General features: G+C 35.6%; 2 protein-coding genes across 2 annotated transcripts; one reads left to right on the top strand and one right to left on the bottom strand.

Annotated features, from left to right (window-relative positions):
* Positions 1-957: 957 nt before the first annotated feature.
* Positions 958-2,350, top strand: LOC129248073 (U6 snRNA phosphodiesterase 1). The gene is made up of 6 exons (XM_054887509.1): positions 958-1,157; positions 1,216-1,365; positions 1,422-1,573; positions 1,634-1,814; positions 1,895-2,057; positions 2,119-2,350. Exons 2-6 carry the CDS (start codon positions 1,217-1,219, stop codon positions 2,302-2,304), a joined length of 831 nt encoding a protein of 276 aa, XP_054743484.1. The 5' UTR covers positions 958-1,157; position 1,216; the 3' UTR covers positions 2,305-2,350.
* On the bottom strand, positions 2,346-5,676 carry LOC129248066 (dynein regulatory complex protein 11). Its single transcript, XM_054887497.1, has 7 exons — positions 4,852-5,676; positions 4,559-4,775; positions 4,293-4,476; positions 3,701-3,854; positions 2,820-3,574; positions 2,587-2,757; positions 2,346-2,518 (listed from the first exon to the last, which is right to left on the bottom strand). The coding sequence occupies exons 1-7, from the start codon at positions 5,674-5,676 to the stop codon at positions 2,353-2,355; spliced, it is 2,472 nt and encodes an 823-aa protein (XP_054743472.1). The 3' UTR covers positions 2,346-2,352.
* Between the last annotated feature and the right edge of the window lie 15,749 nt (positions 5,677-21,425).

Consider the following 21,425-nt stretch of genomic DNA (forward strand, 5'->3'; position numbering starts at 1 on the left):
GTTTTCTAAAAACAGTGCTCGAAAACAAAATATTTGCTATATTTGGACAATCGTCAGGGCGAATCCATACAAGGTGACTTCATTATTGTAACTGATTTACTTTTTTTTGTTTTTTCTGAAGAGGCAGCAGAGAACGTTCTTTGGAAGCAGAGTAACCGAAAGCGTGTGTAAACTGCCAAGCACAAGAAATTAAAGGACTCTTCTTTTCGCTAAGCGTTAGTAAACGGCGAATAAGTGAAACAACTGGCATAAATGAACATATCGCACTTGTTACGTTGAACCGTAACAACTCAAAAAGAAAGGGAAAAGAGTAACCACTCAAAAATTGGTTATTTTAGCGCAACTACTAAACAAATAAGAATGAAACAACCGTTATATTGTTTTTAATGATATTTTCGTGCAATTACATATTTTTTCCCTTGTAATACCTATATTATTAATATTTACGGAAACAGTTTTTCGTCTCTACTGAAAATGTTCAGATTTTGAGTTGTTACGCTTTAACGTAACAAGTGCGATATGTTAAAGTTAGTCGAGCAAATAAATAGCGAGCAGTGAAGTGCCGTTAGAAGAGGCCGTATACATACATTTATATATGCACGGCGTCATCACCAAAAAAAAAGCGTAACAACTGCATTTGCGGGTATTGTTTTAATTCGTACATCACAATTTAACACGCGGCACCTCATTATATTATATTATTTATTTTAAAAATCATGAATCTTAAAACCACATAGTTACTACGAAATTCACTTAATGTTCAAAAACAAATAGCTGCTCTTCCTTTACTTCGTTTACTCACAACATTGACGCCAATGGATGTCGAAATCGTAAAAATAAAGTAGTGAAGTTCGGAAGGCGCGATTCTGCATTCTTTACATTAGTGACACTCATGTAAATGGTGTGGTTGCCCAACCGAAGTCACCCTGTATAATTTCGTCTGGGCCATCGGACTATCTTTTCTTTTGTGCTGCTATTTCGTAAACATGAAATTATTAAAAGGAAATTTCATAAAAAACACAATAATTAGTTTTATAATTAGTGCAATTTTGCAATTAATGAATGATTAAGTTTCCATGTTTCCGATGAAATCAACACAATCTTAAGTACTGAATTCGCAACAAATTTGGGTTTCAACGCGAGCAGGATAAAAAGAAGTAATTGTGAGAAATAAGCGTGCCCAGGATAACGATTTAATATAAGTTTTGCATAAAGTATGGCTTTAGTTAGCTACGGCAGCAGTGGTTCCTCCGATGAAAGCAACGAGCTCGATAAAAGCGCTACCAATCCCACGCCGGTGCCAGATCAAATTGCAGAACCAAAGCAAAAGAAGGCGGGATTAAATGAACGACCAGCATTAAAGAGGTGTTATTTTCTTCAAAAAACGCAAACAATTTTTTATTATTCACTATTCTTTGCAGATCTCTGCCTGATGCGCTTTCATTATTGGGAGGAAAGCGTGCTCCACCCGCGTCAATCGAAACGCATATGGATGATCCAACAGATCATGCTGGACGTGTGCGAAGTTTTAAGCATGAACGTGGCAATTGGGCTACGTATGTGTATATAGCAGGTAATCATTTATGGTGTGACATATGTATAAGATTATTTCATTTAACTGTCGTTATTCCAGTGCGGTTAGACGAATTGGAAGATTTGCAGGAAGTATGCCAAGAAGCATTAGCGGGGACCGTGAGTGATGTACATGCTATAGACGATCTACACATGAGCTTGAGTCGTACAGTTGTGCTACAATATCATCACATCGATTCATTTGTCGAGTCGTTGAGGAATGCAATAGAAGTTAACGCCAGGTATTAAATACAATACTGTGTACATATACATTAATGTGTAGTAAACAAATACAACATTTTATGCAATTTGTATTTTAAAGCTTTTCCATCAGTTTGCGCCACTTACACATTTATACGAATGCAGAGCGAACGCGTACATTTATTGCACTTAAGGTTGATGAGATATACTTCGATAAAATTCTTCAGATCTTGTTAAAAGTTGATAGTGTTATGACGGAATACAGACTACAACGCTTCTACGAAGTATGTACACACACCACTTTCAACAACGAATACAACTTATAACATTGCATTTCGTTCGCAGGACCCATCATTCCACATAAGTTTTTTGTGGTGCCTTGGCGACAAAGTCGCTGTGCTCAATGAAAACCTGGATACCTTGAAGTCTGCTATCAATGTAACGTTGGGTGAAAGCGAAGCATTTAATTTATTTGTTCAAGAAATTAACTGTAAGAGTGGCAATAAGGAATTCACCTTTAAGCTTAATTAAGTTTTAAAAATATGTATCGAATAATAATTGTCTGCGCCTCATAAAAGTTTACTTTTTCTTGCCATTACTGCCTTGTTTAGCATTTTTCTCCTCTTCTTCCAAGCGCGCCTCCTCTTCGATCTCCAGTGCACGTTCATAGCGTCTGCCGAGCGGCGTTTTCGACCACCAGGAGTCAAATGCCTCCTCTTCCTCGCGATAAACTGGATCCCGTGTGCTGAAATATATTAAACATGAATGAGGCATGAAAAGTTCAGCACTTTAGAGTGTTCTAAATGGTATTACCTCAATGCATTTATTAGCTCTGCATGTGACAGAGGCTGTGTGCGTAGCTGTAACTTTCGCTTACAAGTCAATACTTCTTTCAAACAGGAATCAATAGCTCCAATAGTGTAGCCATCTGAAATTTTCGCCATTACACTATAGTCCAAAGTAGATAAACCACCGGTGTATTCGCTGAAATTCGTAAAAAAACTTTTTTTCTCACACTTAAAATCTATAAATTTTTTAACACATACATAGCCAGTGTTTTCCAAGCGCTCGATCGTGCACCATAATCCGGTCTGGGTATATAAATGAAACGATTGTAGGTTTGCTGTAGCAACTTTTGATCCGCTTCCCAGGGTAAGTTTGAAGTACCCACGAAGAGCACGCGGTCCTCTGGTGCAATATTCTTAATCAAACGCGGTAAATCCTTCTTCAAGCGTTTCGGGTCGGTGCGATCAGCCTTTGGCACTTTCTTCATGAATGGCCGCTCTGCGTCGCCCATATAGATAACAGCAGGCTGCAACAAACGCGATACTTTGGATACCAAATGTATCAGCATTATAAGACCGGATTTTCCTGGATATTTCCCCACAATATTTGCGGGTGTTAAGTCAAACAGTACAGCACCAACTTCAGTGCAAATCGCGTGCAACAACGCCTTCTTACCCGAACCGCGTGGACCGGCGAGTAGTAGGGAGCGTATGAGTGGACATGAATTGCGTATGGCCTCGGAACCAAGTGGCAGTATACAGTATTCGATAAGAAGCTGACGTATGTCGCCGGCCGATGGATTAGTACCGGAGCGTTCGCTTAACGCCTTATCGCCTATATATTGGCTAAGTCTTACTTCGGGATACTTGCGTATAATACCATTGGTCACTAGCTCCTCGTACAGTGATTCGGTTGTGCGATCGGGTGTAAGATCTTTTTCTCTCTTCTTCTTACTCTTTTTGCCCGAGCGGCGAGTTTTCTTGCTGCTCTTTTTGATCTTTTTACCAATTGCGGACTGTTTGATAAATTAATTACGCTTTTATTGCATACTTTTAGGTGTACTTTCTTTATTTTTGGTACACTTTAAGGAGCTCCACAAGAGGAAAACAGGTAACTCACTTGTAAATTTTTTTGCACTTACCTGCAGCAATTCTAACTCTTGACGCATTAATTCGTCCACAATGCGACGACTCTCGTGCTCGATCTCCTGATACTTCTCGTTGTATATCATATCATTGTATTGCGCTTGAGCCAGGTTGCCGGCTTCGTCTTTGTTGCGCCATACTTCATTGAATCTGGTGTATTATTTCAAAATTAAAAAAAAAAGTTAAAAACGTTTTAAAAATTACTATACAAAAAAAAAAAACAAATAAAATAAAATTAATAAATAATTGGCGCGTACACTTCTGTTAGGAGTTTGGCCGAGTTCCTACTCCTATTTGTGGCGCGCGCCTTGATATTGTTCCACAAATGGAGTGAGCTACAGTTTTAAGCCGACTCCGAACGGCAAATGATTTTTTATGAGGAGCAGAAAAACTCTCGGTGATTTGCCATTACTTGCTATTGAACGCTATTAGAAAAAACATTTCCATTTTGCTGTTTCGTGCACGGTGATTCGAATCTATGTGTTCCCGAATGGTAGTCACGCGCCAGCCCATTCGGCTACAGCGGCTTTATGTTATATGTCTAGCTAAGTATTTTGAGCGATTATGTTCGCGTTTTTTATAACTTACTCTTCAATTACAGTTTTGATATCCGCGAGAACCACAGATTGTCCAGGATGAAAATTTTCTCCCTCCGCTTGGGTATCGTTAATATTTAAATCTCCGCTACGTGCTGGTGATTTTGATTTGTCTTTGGTTTTGCGTGACTCCTTTGAAGATCGTGCTGAGGAACGGCTCAACTCACTTTCGGTGCCTAGACAAAGAATTAATAAATCGTTCGAAAATAGAAGTTGCGCAAGAAAATTGGTTTTTTTGGTGTATTGAAAATGTCACACCTGGCCGACTAAAAATATGCAGCGAGCCACCCTGCTCTTCGCTTGGAAATTCAGGCAATTTGCCGGTTTTGTCGTAACAATCTTTTATCCAGGCACGTAATTCATCGGTTATGTCTTCGGTTATTGTGGCACCCTGTTTGCACTTGATATCCTCACGCACGGCGACTAGGGATGCCTCGAGCTTCTGCTTGTATGCCGCTTGTGTTGCATAGCGACGCTCGTAAATCTACAAACAAGCAAGAAATTAATTCAAAATTTCACAACTTTTCCCTTAACACATTGCTCATGACTACCTCATTTAACTTTTCCTCTTTTTCAGCGCGCTTCTTTAGCATCGCTGCCGTTGGCGGCACCATTCCAATCAGAATCATCTCTTCTTGCTTGCGCCTACGCGTAATGCGACGTGCCGTATGGCCACGCCATACCTTTTGTATCTTCATTGCGGCTAACAGTCCCATATCACTGCGTTCCTTACCCTTCTCCTCTGCCTTGCCCTTATCTTTTAGCATGCGTATCTCCTTCATGAAATGCGCACGCAGGCGGCCCTGACGCGCTCGCTCATGCATCTGCAGCAGACGTATGGCTTCGATTTCGCTTAGCTTCTCCTCACTGGGATGCTCCTCCAACCAACCCAGCTTGACGAGTATTTCATGCATGATACGATTGCGCTGCTCGATTTCTTGCTGACGTTCGCGTAGGAAGTAACGTGGTATATGCAACTCAGTGTCCATGGGCGTTAGTTGAAGTCGTATCAGCACTGCATCATTGTAATTGAACTCCATTAGGTCAATATTGACTAGGTCGTGTTTGAGTTCAATAACACGCACCAGACAAGCGTCCAGTAGTTTGCGTACCAATAAACGCTTTTGCGGTTGTATCATCTTGTCGTAGACCTCCTCTAAGCGATTTGCGATGCTTATGTAGCTTAAGTAGAACTCATAGACACTAGATTGCATGAGCCTTTTCGGCTCGGTAACGGTATCTACATCTGGCAGAGCTAATGCCAAAGCAGCAAGAGCGGTCTCGAAATTTTGTCCCTGCTGCTCATCGGCGGTCGCCAAAAGATCAACTTCGTGTTGCGTCTGGTGCCAAAGCTCATTGTAGTAGTGATTGGACATTGTAATGTGAGTAAGTGAGAGAAGAATGAAACGTCCAACAGCACAGATAAATGGGAGTGTACTTTTAACGAAACATTGGGACTGTTGAAAAGCAAGTTTAATTATGTATCCAAAATGGTTACAGCCATGACAACGGTGGAAACTAAGGAGATGTGAAGTAAAGCAGATTTCTCAACTGTTTTGAGAAATGGTCAGGCAATACCACTTGCAGACCACTATATAGTAAAACAAAGCTCATAAAAACAGGTAAGGAAGGTTAAATACGGTCCGGACCGAACTTTAAATACACGCGCATATTTTAGCTAAATTTAATTTGGGCTGGTTGTTAATTTAATAGTATTTTTGTCGCATTCAAATGGGGAGGGCATTTGGCGAGTTATACACCTAACTCTATTTTTAACACACTTTTATTAGGACGGGTTGTATGTATGTATGTATGTATGTATGTATGTATGTAACGGAATCTTTGAGCTTAATTTTCACTGGCTTCTAAAAATCTGATCGACACGGAACACACAACATAGATGACTAGATGGGATACTCTTTTTCTCGTGAGAGCGCTGAAAAATGTGCATTTTTTATAACATATGCCAATATTGCCATACCGGTAGAAACATGAATTGGGTATTTTTTTAAACAAAAATTGGGAATTTTTAGTTTCCACACCACCATTGAGGTTAGTATTTAGTGTGCGGTTGTGTAATAGTATATTACTCGTAAACACCTACATATACTAAAAATAAAAAATAGTTAAAAAAAAACTAAAAAACACGCTTTTATTGCTAATCGAACTAAAAAGTAGAAAATAAATTTTAATGACAAAGGGACTTATAATGAAGTAATAGCAAATCGAAGGATCAGTCATAGTCAACTACCTCAGAACAGAATTATAACAAAAATTAAGATACAAATAGAGTAATTCAAATTAGAGTTAAAAGGGGATGCATTTTGCTTCACTTTCATAACCCTCTGTACATAGGTAGTTGCCAATAGAATGATTGTAATATTTACTATATCAAGCATTAGTTTTTTTAAGCTATATTTTATTACACGGTAGATACGTTCTCTAGAAATCCGTGAAAAAAAAAATCGTGTAAAAAAATACATGTGACTTATGGTAAATTTGGGATGTGTTCCACAACTTAAAAAAACGTGAAGAGGAGAAAACTTCAGAAAAAATTGACAAAATAAATGATAAAGAAATCTATATTAAATATATAAATATTTATAAAACAAAAGCTATTAATTTTTATTACAAAAAAAAATTTTTAAATTAGTGTACGGTTAAAATTCAATCCATAAGTACAAATCATATAAAATTTCAGAACAAAAATCAATTTTGCAACTATTCAACTTCATAACAAGCGTGCAAATTTATTAAGAACTGGTCCAAAAATATTTTCATCAACAAAAGCTATGTCAAATATGCCCAGTACATCTCTCGGGTTTTATTCAAGATTAATTACCCTATCGGAAAATTTATACTTTTTGCAAATGGCGTCGTACAAGTGCAATATACAAACAGACAAGCAAAGTCAAATAAAAGTTCCATTACTCAAAATCACTTTTTTTGCATTTGTAAAAACTGATTCAAAAACGAAATTGGATGATTATTTTTGCGCCACATTGTTCTTTGTACTTATTATCCATCTAGACGCTACCTAAAGACTACGTTGAAATTTCAATGCACAGTTGGACTTGATTAGTTCTTAAATGTATTTATTGCCCTTACACGAACTTTTTTTACCTTGATGAGGCATCCTTTTAGGAATTATGTTTTGTTAAAAAAAAAAAAAAACATTTTCTATTTTGAGATTCGTGCAAGAACAAAAGTTTCGTGTAAAAAAATTGATTAGTGAACCGTGTTATTTCAAAATCGTGTAAAAAGAGAGTTGGGTGTATGTATATACCGTCGGCGTCAAAGGAAAGTGTATATACACTACACATTGTTGAAAAGTTTAGACTTTCTATTTATTTATTTTTTTAATTTCAATTCTTTTTTTATAAAAATATAGTTCATATTAAAATCAAAACCGTATAACAAAAATTGGAAAAGATTGTATAAAATCAGCAAAAAAGAAAAAATTATATAAAATCCACGAAATTTTTGAGTTTCAAGTAACTTACGCTTTTATATCAAAATTCAATGGACTATAAAATTGCATACATTACATTTTTCCAAAAATTCTGAAAAAAATTTTGAAATATTTGGTGAACATTTGCCGAATTTTTATACATCTTGCTGAAAGCCTGAAACTTTGCGTTTTATATATTAGTTTTTGTTGAATGATATTAAAAATTATGATGATTATGAATTATATTAAAAAAAAAAAATAATTGAAATAAAAAAATAAATAATCAATACTTGTCAATATGTGGTGTACATTTTCTTTTGACGCTGACTGTTGGTTACGCTAGGTTATGGTGATAGTCGGTCTGTAAGATCAACTCACTGAGAGCTTACAGGTCCGTCGTGATACCTCTATGCGACACGGGAACCACATTTATTTTTCTTCGTGAAAACATTTTGTGGCTCTTATGAAGCGCAGGATTGATCCAACTTACAGGCCGGGCAGTTCTGTAAAATAATTGAAAAAGTATCTACCTAGATACTACTCTGATTTTAGCTAACGCTGGGCAATTGCAAAGACTGGACTGTTTCTGAACAGTATGAACTTTATCCATACTCAGTATATCGCAACCCAATATCCTAAGCCTGATTCTGGAAAACGCCAGACAGCTACAGAGAAAATGCTCTGCAGTGTCGTCATCCTCAAGACAGGATAGTAATATTGGGCTGTCGATGCAGCCATATGCTGACTACAGGCGTTGTGCCCTGTGATCACACCCACCTGCTTTCTGCTGAGTTTTAGGAGAAAGGTCGCTATTTTCCTGTTTGGTTCTTTCACAAAGCACTTGGCTAATCTGCACGACTTCAACCCATACCAACGACCTCTCTGGGTAGACCTCATGAAGTCCTCAATCCATAGTTGAATCGATGCGGAATAGAAAGGGTTCAGGGCCTAGTGGCATACTAGCAGAGTCTTCATTAGCCAATTTATCAGCTAACTCGTTCCCTGTAATATCACAATGTCCAAGCACCCAAATAAGACTAAATTTGTTGTGTTTTGCAACACTGTTCAGTTTTGTCTTACATTCACCGACTAACTTCGAAGAGCAGCGTGGGTTAGCAAGGGCTTTCAGTGCAGCTTGACTATCACTACAAATTCCAATACTGCTACCCCACCACTTTTTTTCAATTAGCCCGTATGCCACATTCAAGATGGCATAGACTTTCGTAAGGAATACCGTGGCCATCTATCCTGTGGCATAGGAGTTGAAATTGAAATTTGAAAAGGTCGAGCCAAGGAGTACCAGGAGATTTGGTGGCTCCTAAAACACTCAGGCTAAAAAGCCCATTGTATTTAAAGCTCTGGAAATGGGGTAGATAGTCAAGGAGGGAAGGAGAAAAGTATCAGAGAAAGAGATAGGAAAGAATTGAGACAGAGATAAAGATAGTTAGTCCTGTGAGAATTTTCCAGACCAATTTTGCCGACCCCATGGGTTGCGTCCTGTAATGAAACTGGCCATCAACCGAACGTCTTTCCTTCTAAGTTTGAGTAGAAAGTTTGACAGTTTTCTGTTCGGACTTGTCACAAAACACTTTGCAGTTCTGCAGCGTTCTAGACCGGACCATCGCTCTTTATGTAGATTGCCTACATAATCACTGATCCACTACATGATTCCTGCGGAACTGATTCCGACTATTGGCATAGAAGTACTTAGTGTCCTCATCTAAGTACCATCCAGATCCACTACCATCACTGGTTTTGGATCCGACGGTGTAGAAAGTGTGCTGATATCCCGTTAATAGATTCTCTGGACTTACCTATTGATCTCTATCTGGGATCAAAACATCATACATACAGGGTGGGCCATGTAAAATTTGATTTTTGAATCGGCTATAAAAAAAAAACTAATTAATATTTTTTCAAACTTTTTGTTTATTTTGAAGATTGAACATTGTCATTTATGAATGAAAAATAATATCGTTTAAATGACTGCCACGACTGGCTTTACAGTAGGCCAATCGATCAACCCAATTTTTAAGCACATTTTCGATTGTTTGGGCTCCAATTTCATGAATGGCAACTTCGATTTCGTGTTTTAAAGCATCAATCGTCTCTGGATGGTTCGCATAGCATTTGTCCTTAACGGCTCCTCACAAAAAATAGTCCAACGGGCTTAAATCAGCTCCGAGGAGGCCAATTGATATCGGATTTTCGGCTGATTATTCGGTTTTCAAAAACGGTAGCCAAAAGTTCGAGTGTAACTTTGGCAGTGTGACAAGTTGCACCGTCCTGCTGAAACCAAATGTCGTCCATGTCATCCTCTTCAATTTTTGGAAACAACTCGTTGAGCATGTCACGGTAACGCTCACCATTTACTGTAACCGCGGCTCCTCGCTCATTTTCGAAAAAAAAATGGCCCGATGATGCCGCCGGACCAAAAAACCGCACCAAACAGTGACTTGTTGTGGATACATTTGCTTCTCTACAGTAACGTGTGGATTTTCTGAGCCCCAAATCCGACAATTTTGCTTATTGACGTAGCCACCGATGTGAAAATCAGAAAAGAAGAAGAAGACTCACCACTTTGGAAATAGGTTTTCAATATTTCCCAATTTTGTTCAAACGTATAGCGTCCTATTTCGTAAATGTCAAACCTTTAAGTAAATTATGAACACATTTAGCATGTCATTTGTGTTACCATTCTCAAAAAAATAGGTGGTTCAAAAAGCAAACGCTATATTGTAGTGACTTCCTACCGCAGCTAACGACAGGCACCCGATTGTCCACTGGCATCGAGGGCATGGTCCAGTGTACACCGCTCCGACAACTATACCACCAGTTCTGACAGTGGCCAGTGCTTTCTTCATTTCTCCAGACTCCGTTTAACTTGAGCCTGTACGCCGCCTTCGTCGCTTCCTTTCGAATTTGAAGATTTAGAGGTTGCAAGTTCAGCATGGCATTAAGGGCATCACCAGATGTCGCACTCGTGGCGCCTGTGATACCCAAGCACACACTTCTCTTTAGCCTGCTTAAGGGTTTTACTCTGGAATTAACTATTGCAGCCTTCCACCATATTACAGAGGCGTATGTAATAAGGAGTCTAATCAGGGTGATGTACAACCAGTGTACTATCACCGGTCTTAGACCTCATGTCTTGCCAAACGTTAGCCTATATGTTACAGAATTACTAAAAGTACTTATTTTCCTCAAAGTTTAGCAAAAAGAGGTTGTCTCTTAAGTCGGTTTACTGACGATAGTTTAACGTGATAACGTCATAAGAAAATACTAATTGAATGGTTGCATTTTTCAAAGAAAATTTTAATTTTATTTGTTTGATAGATATTTTGTATGGATATAGAGAATGAGTTAACATTAACATAACATAATATACTTTAACATAACATAACATAACATAGCATAGCATAGCATAGCATAGCATAGCATAACATAACATAACATAACATAACATAACATAACATAACATAACATAACATAACATAACATAACATAACATAACATAACATAACATAACATAACATGCTGTTCAAGCAAGGTAACGACGCATGAGCAAGATAACGACGCATTTTTTGGTGCGTGCAGCCGGCTACATAGAATTATAAGACGTTATCACGTCAAAAAATAATAATAACATTAAAACAACAGGTATTATTAACAAACTTGGTTTTATTTTAAATTCTTCAAGTAAATCAAATTAATAATAATCAATAAGAAGGCATATGCAAATACAAATACGTGAATTTATATATGTACATATGCGCATATACATACACATATACGCTCACTTAAGTAGGAGAGAGCAAGATGTCGAACGTTGCCGTTCATTTGCTTTGTTTGCTTTGTCGTTCGTTTCGCGCTTTCGCTTGCAGTTCATTCAAGGTAACGGCAATGAGCAAGGTAACGACAAATGAGCAAGGTAACAACAAATGAGCAAGGTAACGACAAATGAGCAAGGTAACGACACATTTTTTCGTGCGTGCAGCCTGTTAAATCGAATTATAAGACGTTATCACGTCAAAACGTAATTTATTGCGGATTATTCCGCTCTTGGTGATAACAGAGAGAGTTTGTGTTTGCGCAGACTATTCCGTCGAATGATGCAAAGGGATTAAAATGATAGCAGTTGCTTGAGTTTTTGCTGTGCGGTCGGTAATCGGATCACCGTTTGCTCGGTGCTATGCGCAACCAACCAACACCCTTTCCCATTAAAAAGCAGCCTTTAATTTCAATTTTTATTTATTTCTTTTAATTAATTTGAATTCTTCACACTGCCACTTCATTATATTGAATATTATTATTACATTATTATTATTGTAGTATTGTATTATATTAGTTTATACGCTAATCAATTAATTTAATATTAATTAAACAGTTAGTGAATTAATTTAATATGTATTTATGTATAGAATATATGTATATGTATGTGTTTATAGATGTATGTACGCCTATGCATGCATGTTTTATCATAATTTATGTATTACACAAATGTTCATTATGCCTTCTTATATATATATTACATGTATGTTTGTATGTTAGTATCTGTATAATGCGTGATTTTCACAAGTGTTTGCTATGTTTGCTATGTTTGTTTTTGTGGTATTTGCTTATTTTTCTTTGCAATGTTTTATGCAGATTCTATCATTTTCACGAGCACACAAAGCATACCTTCAATAGGGGAGTGTAGCTATGTGTGTAATATGAAGGTTTATAAATTTCATCGTTTTTATTTCTCGTATGCGGTTACGCCTATCAAATTCTTTTTTGCTTGCTAAAGCAATTTTGGATTTTCCATTTTTATTTTTGCTAGATCAAAGTGCTAGTGAATAGAGAGATTGTTTTAAAAAGATTTCATTTTGTTTAGAGCAAATGTAACTGACATTGTAACAGCATTTTTCAGAAAATTTTTTTCGTATTCCAAAGTGAAAGTGAAGTAAAAATAAAGTTAGCAACTAAAATATATACAGTTTACTTTAACTTGATCTTTTTAGTACAAATTGGTTGAGAATGATTGATGGCCCAGTCATAGTTTTATAAAAAATTGCTCTTACAATTTTTTTTATTATTTTCAAATGAACGCAATTGCCCTTAGCTCATTATAAAAATATAAAGGGACTTCGATTCCCCAGTGCTCTGGTCGCTTTGCTTCCGCTTTGCTCATTTGATGAGGTTCGCAAATTGCTTTCGTAGTGAAATTAGCAAAATTCTAAAGTCAAACATTCTACAGAGGCGTTTTTCTATCAAGCGTCACACATTATTTGCATCAAAGAAATTTAAGCTGCACTTTTGATGCCTGACGCCACAAATAGGAGGAGGAGCTCGGCCAAACACCCAAAAAGGATGTACGCGCCAATTATATATATATATATTTTGATGCCTGAAAGCTGTCGAATGAAAAGAGAGCAGAAAATAAAAAATGTCTGTTGTGCTTTTTAATGGTGATTATTTTTTAGAAGTCTAAATTTTAAACAACTTCATTTTATATTTTAACAATTTTTAGCGAATGAGGTGCAGGTGCCATTTTCCTTACCACGACGCACACTGGGGATTTTTGTACAGAGATGCGGAAAAAAGTATACATCCCCAAAAATATTTACATTTTTACTACTAACGAAGTTGTATATATTTGTGTATGAAAAGAACATGTATAAAAACTATTTTTTAAAAAAATTAAAAAAATTTTTTTTTTTTAAATTCATAAATTTTTATTTTTTTTTATTAATATAAGCCAGCAAATATTTACGCACATGTAAGTTCATAATTCTGAATTACCCTCAAAATGTCAAAACAAAATTAAAAGTGTTTCGTTATCATTATGCACACACTAAAAAGCGTTTAGTTATTATCATTGCCAGAAAATAATCAGTGGCGCCTGGTGGCACCTGCAATTGATTAAAACTGAAAGAGACGCTATTAAGCAACACGTTGATACTAGTTTCTGACCGTAGGTAAATGTAGCTCAACTTGCAGATCCAAGAATATGAAGGAATATGATTTTTTTTTTTTTTCGTAAAATTAATTATAAATAGATAATCAAATGCTTTACAGCCTTTGTTCTTTCGGCTAAAATATTATATATAAAAATATCGTACCCTAAATGAAAAATAAAAAATTGGAAGTCGGCTCAAGCAAAAAGAAAAAAAACCACCTTGGGCTTTGAAGTTTTTTCTTGGTCAGTTCAATACTATAAAAAAATTATACTTTTGACATATCTATAAAAAAAAAACTGTAAGTCGGAGTTTAGTAATTCTTTTTGATTTTATTGTTGGTTCTATTCTGGAATTTAGAAATACCATTAAACATTGCGTAGGTGGTATGTTGCAAATTTGACTTTTTTCCGCAAAATCCCCAGCGTGCGACGGTCGGTTCTACGTTACATGAACTACCCGGACTCTTCAGCAGCATTCGCCATATATGCATTGGAAATGTTTACGCTGCTACAACAACAACAAAGATCCCCTTCAAGAGTTAGACTCAATATGGAGAAAGTGTTCGCTGCTGGAGTATGAAAAAGAGCGCTTTATAGAGTAAAGTTGTAGAGGAAGTGAAAAAAAATAAACAAATAATATTTTTAAACCCGCTAGTGACAGATAAAAGAATATAAAAGTGTAATAATGGTTGTAAAACGTTTTTTTTAAATCTACAATAAAAACGCATTTCGTTAAAAACTGCATAACTACATTTCCCAAAAAGTTAGAGCAAAACTTACATTAAAAATGGATCAGTTTATTCAAAACAGAGAAATAACATATTTCAGTAGAATACGATTTCATTATTTAAAAAAATCGTTAGTTTTTGTAATTTTTTGTGCTAATTTTAAAAATCAAGCGTTTTCTACTTCAATTTGCGCGTCTTGTTTCTTACATCCAATAAAAAATTAGCACTTCTTACATCGGCCTTCCATCAACTATTAAATTCAATAACATTTCCATAATACTTGCAGCGGCAAAGAACACTGCCTGAAATGCAACCAAAATATAAGCAAAAAGTTACAAATTAACAAGTTTTGGTGTGCATGTAGCCAAAAAACTTGCAAAGTAGGGGAAGTGAGAGAGCAAAATGGCATTCATTTTGAGGGGAAGTTGTAAATTTTTACTGGATAAATTTTTACTTGTAAGAATTTGCGAATTCAGCCAAATTTCTAAATTTAAATAAAAATGGAGAATGTTAGTAATTTCATTTAAGATGAAATTTATAAACTTTGTTTGGGGTCATACATATATTAAATAGAAATCGGTCAACGATGTAGAGGTATGCACTTCTGAACACAAGCTCGAGTCCCCGTTGCCGCAGTTTCCGAAACACAAATCGAAAGCACTGATGGTATCTTTTGTTGTTTTTTGTACTTCTTAAAAAAAAAATAAATAATTGGCGCGTACACTTCTGTTAGGTGTTTGGCCGAGCTCCTCCTCCTATTTGTGGTGTGCGTCTTGATGTTGTTCCACAAATGGAGGGGCCTACAGTTTCAAGCCGACTCCGAACGGCAGATATTTTTATGAGGAGCTTTTTCATGGCAGAAATACACTCGAAGGTTTGCCGTTGCCTGCCGAGGGGCGACCGCTATTAGAAAAATGTTTTTATTAATTTTGCTTTCACCGAGATTCGAACCAACGACCTCTCTGTGAAATCCGAATGGTAATCACGCACCAACCCATTCGGCTACGGCGGCCGCCGTACTTCTTGGTTATTAACTAATTTGGCAATATACCGGTATATACGTACATGCATAGGCGGAAGCAAGTAAAATATGAAGAAAGCTGTGATTACCACAACAATACAGTCGCTAATGGAATGATCTTCACGTGACCGCACAAATTAATGTGAACAAAATAAAATCATATCGTAATCTCGTAATCGTAATTTTGCATTTTATTTGTTTTTTTTGTTTTTAATTTCATACGAGGTAGCTCAACTGAAGATCAAACGGAGAATAACTCTTGCCAACAGGTGTTACTTTGGGCTCAGTACGCAACTGAGAAGTAGAGCTCTCTCTCGAAGAACTAAACTGGCACTCTACAAAACGCTCATCATTCCCGTCCTAATACATGGCGCAGAAACATGGACGATGTCAACAGCGGATGAAAAAGTTTTGGGAGCCTTCAAAAGAAAAATTCTGCGTAAGATTTTTGATCCCCTCCACTTTAGTGAGGAGTACCGCGCACGGTGGGACAGCGAGTTGTATGACCTATATATAGACATGGACATAGTTAAGCGTGTAAAAATACAGCGGCTACCCTGCCTTGGACATGCCACAGCCGTATGAAAGAAGACACTCCAGTAAGGCAAATTTATGACACGGTGCCGCAAAAAGGAAGGCGTGGAAGCGGAAGACCACATCTCCGTTGGAAAGACCAAGTGCTGCAAGACCTGTCTCCACTCGAGATTTCCAACTGGCAACAACGAGCGCAGGACAGACACAGCTGGCGCGTCACGCGACACACGGTTGTAGCGCCACATAAGTAACTAAGTAAGCTCAACTGAATTTTTTTTTACTTTAGATTTTTTTATTTTTCTCGCCAACAATTTCATCAGCTGTTCGTAAAACTTGCAAATTGTTACTGGTTTTGCGTTCATGCCCTTTTTTTGATATTTTTCTATTTGAGAGTTGCGTCATAGCTGTGCGTCAGCTGTTCAGCTGTGTTCGTACTGCAAATCGTGATGCATTTCCCCCAAGAAACCCGTAGATATTATAAAAACGTATTATTTATGGGTTGGTGTCAAAATTCTGTCTGTACAAAATTCTAAAAACAAAATTCTGCTTTTTAAAATTCTGCTTTTTTTAAATTTTGCTTTTTTAAAATTCTGCTTTCTAAAATTCTGCTTTCAACATTCTGTATTACAAAATTCTGTATTAAAATACAATATTAACAATGTTAAAGAGGTAATGTAATTATTTAATTTATTATTATTATTATTTTTTTATTATTATTCGAGATATTAAATAAAAAATAATAATAATAATTTTTTCTTCAGTTTCGATAGAATCCACAGTATTTTTGCGTAGAACTCTTCTAAAAAAAAAAAAACGAACAGCTGCGAAGAATTATTAAAAAAATAAATGAATTAAGTCACACTACATATTTAAAAAGAATTGCAAAAAATATTGTAATTGGCTAAACTAAAATATTGTTATCCCTTAAACATACCTATATGTATATTTATGAATTAAATGTTTATTTTGTTACTTCTTGTATGACGAAAATCACAAAACTTGAATAAAGCAGAATTTTTCGCATTAAACATGCAGAATTTTGAAAAAGCAGAATTTTAGAAAGCAGAATTTTAAAAAGCAGAATTTTAGAAAGCAGAATTTTAAAAAGCAGAATTTTAAAAAAGCAGAATTTTTTTGCAATTTACAGAATTTTGTCATCCAGAATTTTGTAAAACAGAATAATGACACGCTCCCATTATTTATTACATTTCGAAGCATTTTTTTTTATATTATAAGACAATTTTACCTGTTTACCTTTCATAATACCCGCTTTTATTTGCACATAAAATATGCGCCCTTATAATCAGCCTGCATTCAGTGTCTTGATCGCCGACTTGAGAGTATCCCGCACTTGTTTCGTATTTTATCTAGATTTTGATTAGTAGATTTGATTAATTAAATCACATCATCCTAAGAAATAGCTGGATAAACGGTATAGCTAATTTTTATACATACAATGCGCTTTAAACATTTACATTTGCTCTAAACGAAGAAAAATCGGTTGTTGCTACGAACTTATTTAATTAGCATATTTGAAAACTTTTTGTATAGCGCCAAGGTGGGCAAGTGTTTGTGTTGAGTTAAAGTAACAATGTTAAATATGTAGGTAATTAGTTTTACGTTTATTTGTTTCGCACTTTCTTCAATTGTGTATTCCGCTAAGCTTTCGAACGTTTTACAATTTGATGCTTGTTTGTTTCTTTTTCTTTCAAAAATCAATCTTAAGTGAAATAGTAGCTAAGATTTTGTGGTGTTATCGTTTCTTATGTTTATATTCGAGATTTCCTGCTTCATTTAGTTTTTGGCTTATACAAAGGACTTTCTAACTGTTCACATTAAAACTTTTGAACAAAGAAATAAGTTACAAAAATACAAGAGCGCACACAAATGCTGAAATATACATGCGTACTACACGCGCATATATATATAGTATATATAAATATGTTTGTATAAATAATTATTACATTTGCGCTCGCAAGAATAATGATATGAGGATGAGTTTTCGCGTCTTGTTTTTACTTCCTTTTCGAAATTTTTTACATAATTTAATTTACAATTAAAATCCAAATAAATATACAATTTTGTTTTTGTTTTTGGTACATTCAAATCAACTTTATTTATTTATAACAGTTCCTGCATAGTAACATACCAGTAAGTTATTTAAAGTTGTTGTGTGTTGCCTGTTTAACAAGCTGTGCATTTATTTCAGAGAGAGAGAGAGAGAGCGAGAATGAGAGAGTGAGGGCACTTGCATTTAAAAACACAAAATTTATGCACTGGCTTTAAAATATATTTGTTTCTGCTTTAGTTTCAGATGTGTGCCATTTTTTGTTGCTTGAATCAGTATTCATAAAAATTATATTATAAAAAAAAATCAGTTTATATAAGTTTTGCTATTTCATATTTTTCATTGAATTAACTGTGCAGCACTTGGAGTAGAGCTTCGGTATTTGGGTGAGTTGCCGTATTTGAGAGTCCACAGAAATATGAAAGATTTAAAATGCTCTAATTTTAGAACGAATTAAATAAGATAAGATAAAATAAAAAAAAATGAGCACAAGAAATAGTTTGGCAAACTAAGGATTGTTGTTAATGTGAATAATTTTTAGCTCCAAAATTGTCACTAGAACATATTCGTTTGTGGAAAAAGAAATCCATTATTTTCTCGGTACATGGCTGTAGTGATCAATATCGCGTCAAGTATCGATACAATCAGTAATGACACAATTTAAAGTTTACGCGCCGTTGTCAATGTGACATTTCGCATTAAAAAAAAAAAAATCGTTTGCTGTTTTTCGTTTGTTCCATTAAGTTGTGAGTTACAGGGTGTATGCAATCAACAAACTGGCCACTCATAATTAGGTCTCACTGATTTGGCTACCAGGATATGAGGAACATGAAGGAAACGAAAAGCAGACTTTTATGCCAAAAAAAGGGGCAGAAGGGCTATTTATTGGACCAACCACATTTTTCGGTTTTAACAAAAATATAAAACAGTAAAACCAAAAAATGGATCCAAACTAAAATCAGGGAGAACTGGTACGCCACAAGCGGCCTTAAGGGGTTATACGCAGTTATGACTTTCAAAAAAATCGATTTTTTTTATTGCATTTTTGTAATGTACATATATTCAAAAGTATACGCACGAAATTTGAAGTAGATCTAAGCAATACTTTCGGAGTTATACCTAAATATGTAGAGATGCCTCGGCACGTTTTAAGGTAGCTATTGAAACTTTAAACGTGTTTTTTTCAAAACGGCATTTTTCAAGTCGGTGTACACGATATCTCGAAAACGGCTTGTTTGATTGGTCAACCGTTTTAACTCAATCTTTAAAGATACATTTTCTAGTAATTAATCGTTCTTTTTGTAAATCTGATACTTATTTTCCATTTTATAATCAATTTACGGCCAAATTTTAACGCAAAAATCGAAATCATTTCTTTTAAAAGCTGCCATTTTGTGAAAATTCACTATTTTGATTAGCCGAACGATTAATTACTAGATAATCTAATATATTAACAAAATTTGTTTGGTTTTATGATTTCAGATAATCCAATCCTGAGTTACGATGTACACCGTAAATCGTCTTTTTTTTAAGGCGGTTCCAGAAATCAACATTTTCATAAATAAAAAATTTTGTTACGTTCTTGAAGGATGCTTTTATAACCGCCAAAAATTTTCAAATTAAAATATTCTGAAGTTTCTTCAGGATAAATCCTTGACAACCCGTCTTTTATTTGCTTCATAACTGCGTATAACCCCTTAATCACTCCAAAAAGTTTTTGAACTTCAATGCCAACAGAGCAAAATCTGCTCTAACCCTAGACAAAAAGGGCCTCAAATTACTCTCTGGAGCTCTTACAGATCACTTTGCCTGTAATAAACACTTTAACACAATAGGATTATCTATCACAAGAGTATGCAGGTTCTGCTGTGATGAAGAGGAGTCTATGGAACACTTAATCACCAACTGTAAGACTCGTACCTACAAGAGGAGGAAGGCCTACAATTGCTCCCTCCTAAGAAGCTGGTTCGATTCCTCGGTATACTAAATAATTATAATTAAGTAATTAGGGGCGCACAATAGGTGAATCTGGTCGCAGTGCATAATGGCATTAGTCTAACCCAAACAACCATTAGCATTACAGGGAGTTACCAATGGAAACCAACAAAGAGAAAATTCGGTACATTTTACAGTTTTTCTTTGATAAAGGTGAAAATGCAAGCCAGGCCGCTGAAATTGTGAAAGGTGTATATGGTGCCGATACTCTAACAGCTAATTACGTCAAATTTTGATTTTGTCACTACCGATCAGGTATTTTCGATGTTAAAGAAAATGTCGCTAATATCGAAGATGTCTATAATATCGAAAATGTCGATGAAATCTCAGAAGTAATCGAAGTTCAGCGGCCTGTTAGTGGTCATAGCATCGCCCAGGAGCTAAAGATGTACCATAAAACAGTTTTAAATCATTTGCGTAACAATTTTATGCAAAAATAATGGATTTATTTTTCCGCAATCTAATATATTGGGTGTTTAGTCGCGCCCCTTCTCCTATGTATTTGCAGTGTGCGTCTTGATATTTTCCCACAAATGGAGCGACATACAGTTTTGTGCCACCGCCGAATGACAGTTGGTTTTTATGACGAGCTTTTTCATGGCAAAAATACACTCGAAGGTTTGCTATTTCCTGTCGAGGTGCGACCTCCACTCTATTAGAAAAATATTTTCCCATTAATTGTTGTTTCTTGCCCGGTGTTTCGAAACTGTACACTTCCGAATTGTAGTCACGCAAAAACCCATTCGGTTACTAGAACGCAATTAAATAATTATTATGAAACTATTCGTAATTTTTCGAACAAAATTTTTCCAGTTTGCTATACGAAACGCAGTTTTTGTGCTCTAACGAATAGAAACTTCTAGCTTTAAAAAATTGTTTATGATTTAACCCTTTGCATCAACGCTCCAAATGCGCGATGCACTGAAAATATTTTGCGTCGGCAAAACTTTTACTGTTTGTTTTAATGAAAAAATAATGTTACAGGATTACTAAAATTAGGTATTTATTTTCGTCAAACTTTCACAAAAAAATATTTTATTGCGGATTATAAAAATTATAAAAAAAATATTTTATTCGCGCCTACAATTCCGTCGAATGATGAATACTCATGTCTTATAGCTGCTTAAGAAATTCATTAATTGTTTGAAATTCTTTAATTTTTTTGCTTGCCGCCTGGTTATGACATACATACATAGTTAGTAATTTAATGAAATATATTAAATAATTTGTGTGGCTAGCTGGTGCTCATATTTGTGGCACTCTCTGTGTTTTTGCGGCAAATTAAAGATATGTGCTTTTAACATACATATGTACTATATGTATGTATGTATATTGCTGCCTTGTTTTTTCCTTTCACAGTGTTTTCTCTTCCATTTTACAACAAACA

Source organism: Anastrepha obliqua, chromosome 1 (assembly GCF_027943255.1).
Source record: "Anastrepha obliqua isolate idAnaObli1 chromosome 1, idAnaObli1_1.0, whole genome shotgun sequence".
In the NCBI taxonomy this organism is placed as follows: domain Eukaryota; kingdom Metazoa; phylum Arthropoda; class Insecta; order Diptera; family Tephritidae; genus Anastrepha; species Anastrepha obliqua.